Source organism: Channa argus, chromosome 5 (assembly GCF_033026475.1).
Source record: "Channa argus isolate prfri chromosome 5, Channa argus male v1.0, whole genome shotgun sequence".
NCBI classification, from domain to species: Eukaryota; Metazoa; Chordata; class Actinopteri; order Anabantiformes; family Channidae; genus Channa; species Channa argus.
The window spans coordinates 24,818,905-24,831,300 of record NC_090201.1 but is presented as its reverse complement, the minus strand read 5'-3'; the positions used below and the strand labels follow the sequence as shown (position 1 = coordinate 24,831,300).

Here is a 12,396-nt window from a genome sequence, read left to right as displayed (position 1 = left end):
TTTTTAAACCAGGAAGCTCAAGTATAGTCTTCTAATTTTGTCTATTTAATTTCTCATTCTAAAATAAGCTTCAGCGTCTGTTGTGGAACTGCTCTCTTTAGTTTCGTTTTTTAAATGAAACTAAAGACAAGGTTTTTGACAAGGTGTAAATAGAAAAATTCGTCAGAAGGTAAATTTAACAACATTTCTTTTGAGCAGCCTTTACGAACTGTGCCTGAAGAAGTAACTCAACCTAAACTTAGAGGCCTCATCAGCATAAAGCATTACACAGTAGGTTATGGTGTGTGGCGGTGACTTCAAAACCTGAGCTCTTTAAAGCAGACAATGTCAACAGCATCCCCCTTCCTGTCTGAGGAATCATTGAAAAGCTGAGGACTCAGGATGAACTGCTTTACCAGACAGAAAAACAAACTGGTTCAACTGTTAAGTTTATTCTTTGCAACATGAACTTTGGCAATTGCTGTCAACCATCCTACCAGGTGGATAAGGTTGAGCTTAGGTTGGTATGCTCATCGTTTTAAAGATTCTGGAAAAGCACAAGTTTAAATAGAGTTTCATAGTTGGTGTAGAAAAGAGGGATGTAACAGATTTTTAAATAGCAAATGGGCTTTCACACCCATGTTCTCTAAATAAAACGTTGCTCCTAACAGCTTGCATCATGTAGGCAAATGATTTGAGACCTGCCTTTATAACATCATATTAGGTATCAAGTGTAGGATAGGAAAGGTTATTGTTACACATCAAGCACTCACATCTTTAACCGAAAGGAAAGAGGTGAAAAGGGAGACAGAAGGGAATTTTCAACTTTACATGACATTAATAAAGTTGGCAATGTCAGTACTTCCAAACAGTGTGCGCGTAAAACGTATAAGAAAGCACATGTTACATGTCCTTTTAGTCAATAAAGACTTTTTATTAACACTGGTATGTTTACAAGAGATAATAAGCATCCTTAATGGCACTGTGTGACAGATACGAATCTTAATATCTACAGTCTCTAAAATATTTGCATAGAAATTAACAAAGGGTTTCTAAACACTTTCTATCCAAATGACATACAGCACAGAGGGTATCCCTCAGTGTAAATCCTGCTTAATTGCAGTATTGGGATGCAGTATTCCAGTCAATGAATACACATGCAAAGTGCCAGAGTTGAGTCTGCCAGGGTGTCTTTCCGGTCAGCAGTGTCTTATTCCTTCGTACGCAGAGATACAGAGCTGTGTCCTGTCTGTGGGACAGCATTCCTGTGCTGTGTTGGTATTCAGCCCGAGGCCCTTATCATACCGTGGAATACTGATACCAAGCACCAGCTCTGTACTGTCAGCACTCTCCATCTGCTGCCTGGCTGACCGGTTGTCTTCATAAACTAACTAACCTGCTGTGCAAAACCAGGGGCTGATGAAAACTGCTGCATTAAACTCTGCCCTGGCTAACGGATACTGGGTAAACTGGGTGACCGGCCAAATTACTGATTTATAAGAATTCTGAGTGTGGATTGTGGGTTATATTGATGTTGGCACTGCTGCAGTGAACCCTTATCAGTTAAGTTTTATGATTTACAGTGGCAGCTTGGGTTGGTAGTGTGTTCTCTGACCCAATATCCATTTTAACTGCCAGAGTTTTTATTTAGTTTCATTTCATTCAGAGATTTTGGGACTAAGTGAATTCCAAAGACAAAAAAAAAAGTCCAATCAGAAAGATCCATGACAGAATATTCTAGTCCTGCAGGTATTAGGCCATCTGTTCTTTATTCTAATTAAGTCTGTAGTCACTGACTTTTAGGGGGTTATCCCCGTTCAAACTGTTAAGCTAAAGATTTAGGAAGTGGAGAATCAGTTTTCTATTTCAGAGAATCGGTTTTCTATTTTAGAGTAGATATAACCCCAACTGATGCCTACACCAATGTAATGACTCATCTGTGTGTGTGTGTGTGTGTGTGCGCGCGCTTATAACATAGCAGCTAGACTGATAATAGCATAATCTTTCACCCAGCACAAACACCACAATGCTCATCTACAAAAGAAAACTTTTTTAATCAATTACTGTCCTTCAGGGGTTGAAACAAATGCTGTTTTTCCATTAGTGAGATGTAATCGATACACTACCACGACATCTGTCTTTTCTTAAGCATACAACTGATTAAAAGTGAAACTAAGCATGGTTCACCAAAAAAAGTGGGCACCTGGGTTCTTGTGGTGGCACTTGACTAATTGGAGACAGTCAGATTAACAAGTGCAACTCAAAGAAAAGAAAAAAATAGAAACCACATGGTGGAACAAAAGCCAATCAGAGATGCAGCACCAATCGTTTTTGGGCCTACTTTGGATTAAAGTGGTAAGAGTAACATGAATACAAAAGACTGATTTACAAAAAAAAAAAAAAAAATTGCTAGTAATAGTAATGAAGGGAATTCTTGCCATTTGCATACCATCTTTTGAAAAGGCTGTAAAACTCCCACACTACTTTCTATTCATGTAAACACTCGAAGTTAAAGCTAAGACATTATGTAGTAAGCACAGATGAGTGCTACTGTCAGTCAGTCATAAAAACGACAAGTGGGCAAAACAGAGTAGAGTCAGAGGAACAGTGAGCTGTAGGATTGTAGATTTCATTTTACAAACGTACCACCAGAGAGAAAAGTGGACTCGTGTGCAGATACTGTGCAAAAACATGGGGTTATGCTTTTTTTGTTGTTTTTTCTCATTTTGATCAGTGGTACAAACAGTCAAGAGCAATGATCTTTTAAGGCAGAACATTTGCAGCCAAGCTTCCCTCAAACTGTTTGGGTCAATACTGACAAGGGAATATTTTACATTCAGCATGTCCAAATTTAAGCAGGATTTTCAAAACCCTGTATCTAATATTCGCAATAGTGTGGGCCACTAGCATATTTAGGTCTATTTTTGATTTAATAAACTTAATATGCTATAGGAAAAGCCCAAATTTTTCTTCAATTTTTGCCTCTCATTATTGGTCTTGTTCCAGAGCATTAACCTGCATAACATCTCAAGGACTAATTGAGCTTGATGTAACCTCTGTCCATTCGGATGAATCCATATCAGTGGTACTCAATACTGGTCCTCAGGAACCAGTGCTCTGCGTGTTTTGCAACTATCCTGCACTACTCATGGTGTACACACCACACCATGAGTCAGTCTGTCGTAAGCTGGAAGATACCAGTTTGTCCTCCGCCCTCCACTCTTATCTATCTTTCTGGTTCCGAGTGACTGAATCAGGTGTATTCAGGTGTATTAGCAGTGTGTAAGGCAGGGATAGTTGGGAAACAAACAGAGCAGGGGTAGCTGATGACCAGGATAGAGATCCACTGATCTATATCATATCTTGAATTAAGATCAGTAAATGCTGCCAAAGATACAGGAAGCTTATGCCAAAGCATCAATATTTCTCTTGTTCATATGTGGACAATGAGGTTTAAAGCCATTTTTTTTAAATTGCTTTCAATACAATTGGTGACAAATTGTTCATCATTGTACATCCTCATTCTCAATGCAGATAAAGACAGAAGTGCCGTGCTTTCCTCCTATACAATACCTATTAAGCTGTGATTTCGTTTTTTTTTTTATATTGTCTTATATTTTACCTTCTGATTCCAGAGGAATCTAAAGTCTTTGTGCACCTACCTGAAAGAAAATTATAAAGTTGTCACAGTAAAGGAACTGTAATAATCTATTACAGTTGCTGATAAAATATTTTGTGGACAGAGTCCACATACTCTGTACATTTTGCTATGTTTTTACACATTTGTGAAGTTCAATTTTTAAAGTTTAGAGAATAAAATGTTGAAATTCTCAAGCTGAATTTTTGGGAAACTGCAGGTGAGCTTTTATGGCTCTTGTGCAACGACAGGCCAACTTTACTTTTATTATCTGGGATAACTTTGCGCTCTTGTGGTTGTTGACTAGAGCATATACCAATCAACCACAAGTCAATTGTGGTCTTTGGTCTGTCATGGATCCTGTGGAGCATCGTACTGAAGGAAGGTGCACTGCCAGACTTTGGTGTCCTAATTGAAGTTCTGAAAGACGTCGGTGGCTAGCAAGACATTGCACTGGCTTGTGCTCTGTTATTTGGACTAATGTGCCGTTTCTCCATCTAGACAGACAAAGGTTGTCATCCATGGTACAGTTCCTCAAAAACAAGCTTCTAGAGAAGCTCAGCTTTAACAAAAGTATTACAAATCAAACAAAATGCACTTTTTGGAGTTTTGCACAGAATATTTCTTCAAGTATATGGAAATTCATCCCAAGTGTCTGGATTACATTGTCCGAAATAAGACTGATACAAATTAAAATAAATGTCCAATGGGGTTTTCTGCCTCCACTGGAGAAAGAGTAAAGTAGGAACTCCCAGTGTTAAATGACAGAGTATATAACAGTTTTACCACATGGACAACTGTGACTAAAGCAGTTGTTACAAACTTAACAATACTTTGCCTTTTCTTTCTCTGCATAACTTTTTTAAGATTTTAATCCATGCTTTCATCACAACTGGCTTAGACTCCTGCACTGTATGTTGGGCTTAGAGAGATGTCACTTGCTCGGCTACAGCTAGTCCAAAAAGCTGCTGCCTGGCTTTTAACCGGTACAAAAAAAAAAAAAAAAAACAAGAGCATATTACTCCAACCTTAGCGTCACTTCATTGGCTCCCGGTTTGTTTGCGTAACCATTTTAAAATGATTTTCTTTGTTTTTAAAGGTTTACATGTCCTCAATAACTGTCCAACCTCCTCCTGATATACACTGCCTCACGCTCTCTTAGGTCTGCAGATAAGAGGAAGCTTCGAGGTGACCATGCTTTTTCAGTTGCTGGCCCAAAATTGTGGAATGAGTTGCCATTGCACATCAAGCAGGCTACCTCACTTCCTGCTTTGAAATCTTCTCATAAAACACATTTCACATGCGTTTTAACTCCAGAGATATTGGCTTTTACTGTTTGTTTGTTTTTTTAGTTATTTTATTTGCTCTCAACTTTGCTGTGTATTTGTTTTTGCGTTTGTTCCTTTAAATGTCTTATATTTATGATTATTTGTAGTTATGTTTGTGTACAGCACTTTGACCAACTGTGTTGTTTTGATAAATAAACTTGGATTGGATTACAAATTTAAAAAATTACTATTGAATTTTAGAACTTATTTAGCCCCATTTGTAAGTTCACTTATGTTGGACAGGCATTTATGAAAAGGTTAGTGTTACCAAACACAAACCTAGTGACATTGCTTTTTTTTTTTCAAATAGTCAAGATTATATTGGTAATTATATTGTAAACAAAAAAGTCAAGTATGAAAATAAAATGTTAAATTGTTGCATGTTTTCTGCTTTTATGTAAATCGGTGAGTCTTTGATAATTTTATGCTTTCTAGTGCGACTGTCTAAAACAAATTTAACTGAGACAAGATTACATATTAGGAAAACTACCAAAAAACACGTCATTCAACAATATTGATTTTAGGAAAACGGAAAAGAAATGAACTAGTTCATTCAATAATGTAATATTATGTTGTCCTGAAGTGGTTTACTGATATAGTGAATTAGAAAGAAATAAACTAGACTAACAACAAACAAACATTTGGATACAATAAAATGTTAATAAATTAAATATGCCGGATCACTGATCCAACTGATTGGTGCATCAATCGCAAGATGCAGCCAATCATACCTGTTTCTCCCCACACTTTCATCTCTGTCATTTACACACACACACACAAACTGCTGAGCATCGGGGTCATCAGAAAGACAATAATGTCAAAATTTGCTGCATTTTTACAGTTGTAAGCAGAATAAGCGATTACTGGTAATGGATAATACCATTATATGATTCTACTTTTGGCTGCAAAATGGTATTTCCATCAGCATACACTCGATTACAATGCAAGACAATTCAGGTGAAAGCAACACTTTTTTCTAAAACAGTATTAAAGCAAATTGAAACTGTGAGCTGGTTTTGAACAAACTGCAGGTTCATGTGACAATGTTTTTACTGCAAGAGGAACCTAAAGTTATGAGGTGTTTGTTAGGCAAGTCAGGTCTACATGTTTAAAGCCTGAGTGTGTGTGTGTACGCACACGCACTTGTAAGGAGGAAAGTGAACCACTGCGCTTAGAGGCTCTTACTTCCATAATTTCCTTCTGCATTTAATATTTGTGTATTGTTATCAAGACATTTTTACAGTGAGAATAAACACATTCAAGTATGTGCTACATTCAGACTATGAAAATACACACACACTATATATATATGAAGGGTTTTTACTGCAAATTTCTTATGTCCCAACTCCAGGTAATGTCCGGAGCCAATTTCTTTGGTCACTATCCAGAATTCATACGTAAAAGAGGTTCTGCTAATATATCATTTTGACTTTCTGAAAATGCCAACATGAATTCCTTACTGTCCCATAATGTGATGTTTAAAAGAAACAGAGAGGCTACTCACAGCCGGCAAAAAGAATAAGGATCTGCGGACAGTGTTGCAATATCAAAAATATAGAGAAGCATTATGCCACTACATTACGTAACTCAATGCACACCACGTATTGAAAAAGAAATCAAGAACCACTGACATATCACATGATCAACAGCTTTCGGCTGGTCCCTTCAGGGGTCGCAACAGCGGAACTTGTTCTGTACGTTTATTTGGATTTACTTTTTACAATGATGCCCTTCCTGCCGCAGCCCTCCCATTTTATCCGGGCTTGGGACCAGCACCAAGGTGGCCCTTGGTGGCTGGGCGAGGGTGGTGGGGTGGGATTCAAACCTGTAGCCTTCTACAGCCCAACCCTTTGCTCTAACACTAATCCACCAGGTCCCCAACCACTGACATATTACAAAACCCTTAAAATAATTACATATAACAATTAGTAGAGGTTTTCTAAAATAAGAATGGTAACATACTTACATTTATTTCTGTTTCAAAAGAGGCTTCCACCACACCTCTCCACATTAATACATCTATTAATTTAAACATATTTCTATTAAATCATAATATATTTGCACACTGTAATTGTAATCAATCTATATTAGTACTGTATAATTAAAGCACAACATGAATGTCAAGAACTAAGCATTTTAAATCAATTTTAAAATGTGATTAATTTCTTGTTTTGTTATTTGTATCTATTTGGTTTCTTTACATTATCATTCCTACCAAAGCATAATTTATGCTTTTATTATCTATTTGATCTCATAGTTGAAAGATGACAGGAAATTAGAAGGGGGAGTATGGAAATAAACGTGAAATGATTGCCCTCAGCCATTCTAGAGATAGTAGAGTTCATGGCTACAGGTCACCCAGATCCATTTTATTCAATTTTTTGTCTTTATTTGAAATATGGCCCAGTGCCCACCTTGTATTTAAAAAAAACTAAAGACCTATCAAAAACAGTTAAAACTGCAAAGACAAGCACCTGTATGTGTGTGTGTGTGTGTGTGTGTGTGTCTGTGTGTGTGTGTGTGTGTGTGTGTCTCTATTTATCTAATTATCCAGATAGTTAGATAGATAGATAGATAGATAGATAGATAGATAGATATGTGCCATGTGGTCATAAGAAAAAATGCTGATAATATTTGCTTCAATTTTTCTGATACTACTTACAACTAAAAGAACTGATTTCAGCTTCTTTCAACTAAATGGTAATTGCTAAAAAACATGTCGGTGTATGCAGGTTGGTCCATCTATTCCTGAAGAGAGGAAAGGATGACGCTACTGGTGTTGGTATAAATAGCTTATGCAGTGTGTGCGTACAAACAAACACACACAGGGTATTTCAAAGTCCCTACATGCCACATAGCTGGGTAATCCTGTGGTTGTCTCAGCCTGTTCAACCTGTTCTACAGAGAAACTACAGACACACTGAAGCCACCCAATGACAGATGCTACAACATGCAGATCTGCCTTCTTCAGATCTCAGACTGTAGAGGCCAGTCTGAGAAAAACCTAAGATGTTGGTTTCTTAGACAAAATGGAATTCTGCTTCTAGACTCAACTAAGAATCGCTGACTAACTACATTGAAGCTCTTTAGGCCATGACAAAGTTTGACACCTGCTACTCATCTAGAAAATAACCTCATAAAATTGTAGCTCTTTTTGCTCACACGAACAAAATTTAAGAACAAGGTAAGATTTTATAAAAGCAGGCACTGTGACTGATATGATTTATGATTGCCAGAAAAATTACGAGTATTCTCATATTCAATATTTCATTTGTCCAGCATAACACTGAACGTAAGATTGTTACAGCTTCTCAAATTCGATTTGTGACTTTTCTGTTTGGATGCCTGTGATTTGTTTTGCCTTCTTGATTTAATAATGTCAAAAGGAAGTTGAACTTAGGAGATTTAGACTTCAGTGGTTACTTGTCAAATTAAATGTTCCCAATGAAGAAGACATTTTCTTAAAATAATAGTCAAATAATTAAACAATATTGTATTAAAAACAAGGTAGACAAGTTAAAAAACTACAACCAACCAACCAACTAGTATTAGAATTGCTGAAATGTATTATGACATACATACATTTTTTTTATTTTAGTGGTTAAAGTAGATTGGAAAAAATGCAACTGAACCCAGCTGCCAAAGGTTATGCTTTACCTTGGCAGGGTTAGAAAGTGCAACATATTTGTTGTATTTCATTAATTCATTCATTCTGAAACTGCACACTGACAGAATGTTAATTAAACAGGCTTTGGAAACCTGTCTTTGAGCAGGATACATATTTAAGCAGAAATGATCCAGACTTTATTTTATTCTGTACTTCTTCAGCTTTTAACATCTGCATTGTTCTTGTCATATCCCCATGAGACCACTTCTTGTGCTCCACTGGGATTATGTATTACCTTTTAAGTAAAGCATTTGACTTCTCTACATATCAAAATGATTATTTAACTACTGAATCAAAAAACTGAATCATTTCGTTGGGTCTGGGGTTGGGAATCATTATAGGGGTTATTTTTTTGTAGTGATGAGGCAATCATGAAGATCTGTCAGCTGGAGAGGTTTGGATAAAATATTTCAACAAATCAGAAAACAAATCAACTTTTCATTCAAAGTAACATACGTTTTTCTCCACTAGAAAATATTGTAGTTTTCAACCAAATTCTCTTGAAACAAAAAATGAAGTAAATTGACTCCTGTGGGAAAAGTACAGAAATCAAACACCAGCTTGACATTCTCATATCCTACCTTGCCCGTCTTGTGGTCAAACCAAACCAGAGCATGATTCCTGGACAGCACTTTGCAGTCGAACGTCGCATTGTTCTGGGCTGGGCGACACCGAGCCACAGACCTGCCGATCTTGACGGGCTCATCCAGGTACACATGCCGCTCCTGGAAAGGGTGCGAGTTGGGTCGGCAGGCAAACACAGCTAGCGCTGAAGGCATTGATTTGGACTTGAGTGTGTTACTCCAACCAGACACGAGAGACACGTTTTCTTGATCCAGAGTGGCAGGCTTCTGTTGCAATCCCCAGTGAATAATCTACAATAGCTGTTGCCTATATATATATATATTTATATATATATAGGCAGAATTATTAGTCCTCCAAGTTTCTAGGCACTAACTCGTGAACATTGTCCACTGTACACAGCTCAAGCTGCACTGCTTTTCCACTTTGTTTCAACAAGACTCTCCTGTGTTTGAAAGAAATCAAAATAAAAAACAAACCAACAGGTATAAAATAGACAAGACATTCCTTTCACTAACTGGCCCCCAAAGCTACATACTTATATATGAGAACAGGCACTATGTACAGATCAGGGCGCCATGTGTCAAGACATACATGACTGAGTATAGCACTGACAGTCTGGCAAACAGCCTCCCACGTCCATCAAACTATTCCAGCACTGAAGCAGGGACCGAGTCAGCCACCACAGACGGGATCTTTAGTCCCGTAAGACAGCAGGAGCTCTTGCAAATAACTGTGCCTACTGTTCAAATGCTTTATCAACCCAAACAACGTAGAAATGCAATGTCTACTGAGAGCAGCTAAACCAAATTACTGCGCGCTTTCTAGTTGTGTCAAGTCTCGTCTTGCAGCAAGCTACCAACGGTCACACAGCCCTATGTGCAACATGCCAGTCGGTTAACGTACGTCTAGTGATGTGTCATCTTTAATTGGTTTGTTATTCACAGCCTATTAAACCCTAAGGGAACCGTAGCTAGCTACCGACCTCTACCTCCAGATAAAACATAAGGTTAAGATAGCCAACGACACCTAGCAAGCCTGAACGAACTCCCCTGAGTTGAGTAACATAAACGGTTAATTCATGTTCGCCAACTAAAGCAGTTCACTCCCTAATCTTCGAATGCACTAGTCAGAGGCTTTCAAACACTGACGGGATGAACTGGGGATTAGCCGGTTCTCTTGTGCAACTAAAATGCTAATTGGCTACCTAGCGCTAGTGGACAGGCGAATCCCTTACTCTCGGCCAACGTTTTCTGGCGTTGTACCAGCTAGGCTAGGCTAATGAGTGCTGACAAACTTATCATCCAGGTTCTCAAATTTTTTCTCCCCACCCTTCTCAACCAGTTCGCTTACCGGATAGAGGCGAAATGCCATCCCTGTCTACTGGTACAAATAAAGACTTTATGATAACCCTTCGTTTGGCTGCTACAGAGCACTGCAAGCGAGCGTTAGCATGATGGTGAGCTAGCGAGCAAGCTAGCCGGCTAACTGACAGGCAGGGCAGAAACAGACGCGGAAAAATCTGGGGAGTTTCTTAACTGCGGGTCCCCACGCATCACACCAACACAATTATGTTCCAGGAAAAACCTCGGTACAAGCCACAAGTAGCGCCGCCGTCGTCTATCTCAGTCCAGGCCGTGTTTGCTGAAGCGGATTAAGGTTATAGCCGTCTCCTCGATACAGTTTTTTGAAAGGAATCTGAAAGAAGTTGTCCTCCTCCGCTAGTCCCAGCCGCCATACTGTAACTAGAGAGCAGACAGGCGTGGTGCGTTCACTGCCCGAATAACATCAACTCACCGCCGAGCTCATTAAACCATATGGCTCTGAACGAAACGTACTCTTGATTCGGAATTAAGGGTTAAAGATCATTTCTGATAAGAAACGATAAGACAAAGATCGAGAATTCTTTTTATTAATATTATTATTATTGTTGTTGTTGTAATAATTATTATTATTAGAGTGAGTTCAGCAAAACAGCTACATTTTGGCACTTCTATAATATGATGAAATCATACAAATTATACAACTGTCATTGATGCATTGGACAAGAGGTGTTTCTTTTTTTTTTGTTCTTGTTCTTGTTGTTTTTTGGATGGGCCCCTATTGACTTTCATTGTACTTACTTTTATTATTTCCTCTGACAGCCAGAAACCAACCAGTCTCCCAGAGTTGAAGTGATTGGTTGATGACCTCACATAAATTTACTTGCAACAATTTTAATAATTGGATAATAATTTAGGACACATATTAAGCAAAACTGCTAAAACACCACTGATACCACATTCTTTACACATCAGTTTTATATCCCAGTAAACTAAAGATCAGCAGGGTGGGGTCAGGTGGGCTGGGTTCAAATGACGTGAGAAGAGATCAGATTCTGCTTATGACTCCAGAAATGTCCCCACTGTGTTCTGTTGAACAGACAGCCGAGACCAAATCAATGCTGAATAAGACAGTAGAATAGTTAAGTTGGGAAGGATAAACCATCACAGTGTATAAGTATTGCTCATTTTGTTTCAATTTGTAATAACCATAACCACCAGATAATGGCAATGTTATTGTTGATGTTTTGCAGTTTTCTCAGTTTGTTTTGCCAACTGCATGTAATAATGACAAATAAATGGGAATGTAGCAGCCCTATTTCTGTCCAGCTCTAAGACTCCAGCTTGTCCAGCTTGTAGACTCATATTTACCACACAGAGAGGAATGTTTGCATCTCATCTATCTTTTAACCAAAAAGCAAATAAATGCATTTTCCAAATGTCAGACAACTGCTTAAACTCTGATTTGCTCCATTATGTTAACTTGATTTTAATTTTTTATGTATTATGTATGTTGTTCAAAATCCAATGTTAATATAATCACAATTTATTTGCCAACAAATCCCTTTAACACAACATGTAACTAGAATGTTTAAGGTGTAAAGCATTGTTGGATCATGCCTGTGCCAAATGTATAAAAGAACAAGACCAAATCAAAGATCCGTACAGTCTTAAAGTATGTTGGTTGTTTCCTGTTAAGACAGAATCAGCCTTGTAGTTATTACTGTAACCTAGTCCTTTGCTTGAGGTCCTGGGACAAGTAGGTTGTAGTTATGGTAAATCCTGGTCCTAGTCCCTGCAGCCCTGCTTAGCTCTCCTGCAGAGTGAGCAGGGGACCAGCTGTCACTGTGCTAACAGTCTGACCATTATTTGAGGTTTAAC

General features: G+C 38.1%; 1 protein-coding gene across 7 annotated transcripts in view; it reads right to left on the bottom strand.

Moving 5' to 3' along the window:
* The window catches only part of slmapa (sarcolemma associated protein a), a 52,403-nt gene extending 41,446 nt beyond the window's left edge, over nt 1–10,957 (bottom strand). For all 7 annotated transcript variants that reach the window (XM_067504577.1, XM_067504576.1, XM_067504578.1 and 4 more), the window contains exon 1: nt 9,193–10,957. In XM_067504577.1, the coding sequence (XP_067360678.1) occupies nt 9,193–9,390 (198 nt within the window). In that variant the 5' untranslated portion in view covers nt 9,391–10,957. The remainder of the gene's footprint in view (nt 1–9,192) is intronic.
* Between the last annotated feature and the right edge of the window lie 1,439 nt (nt 10,958–12,396).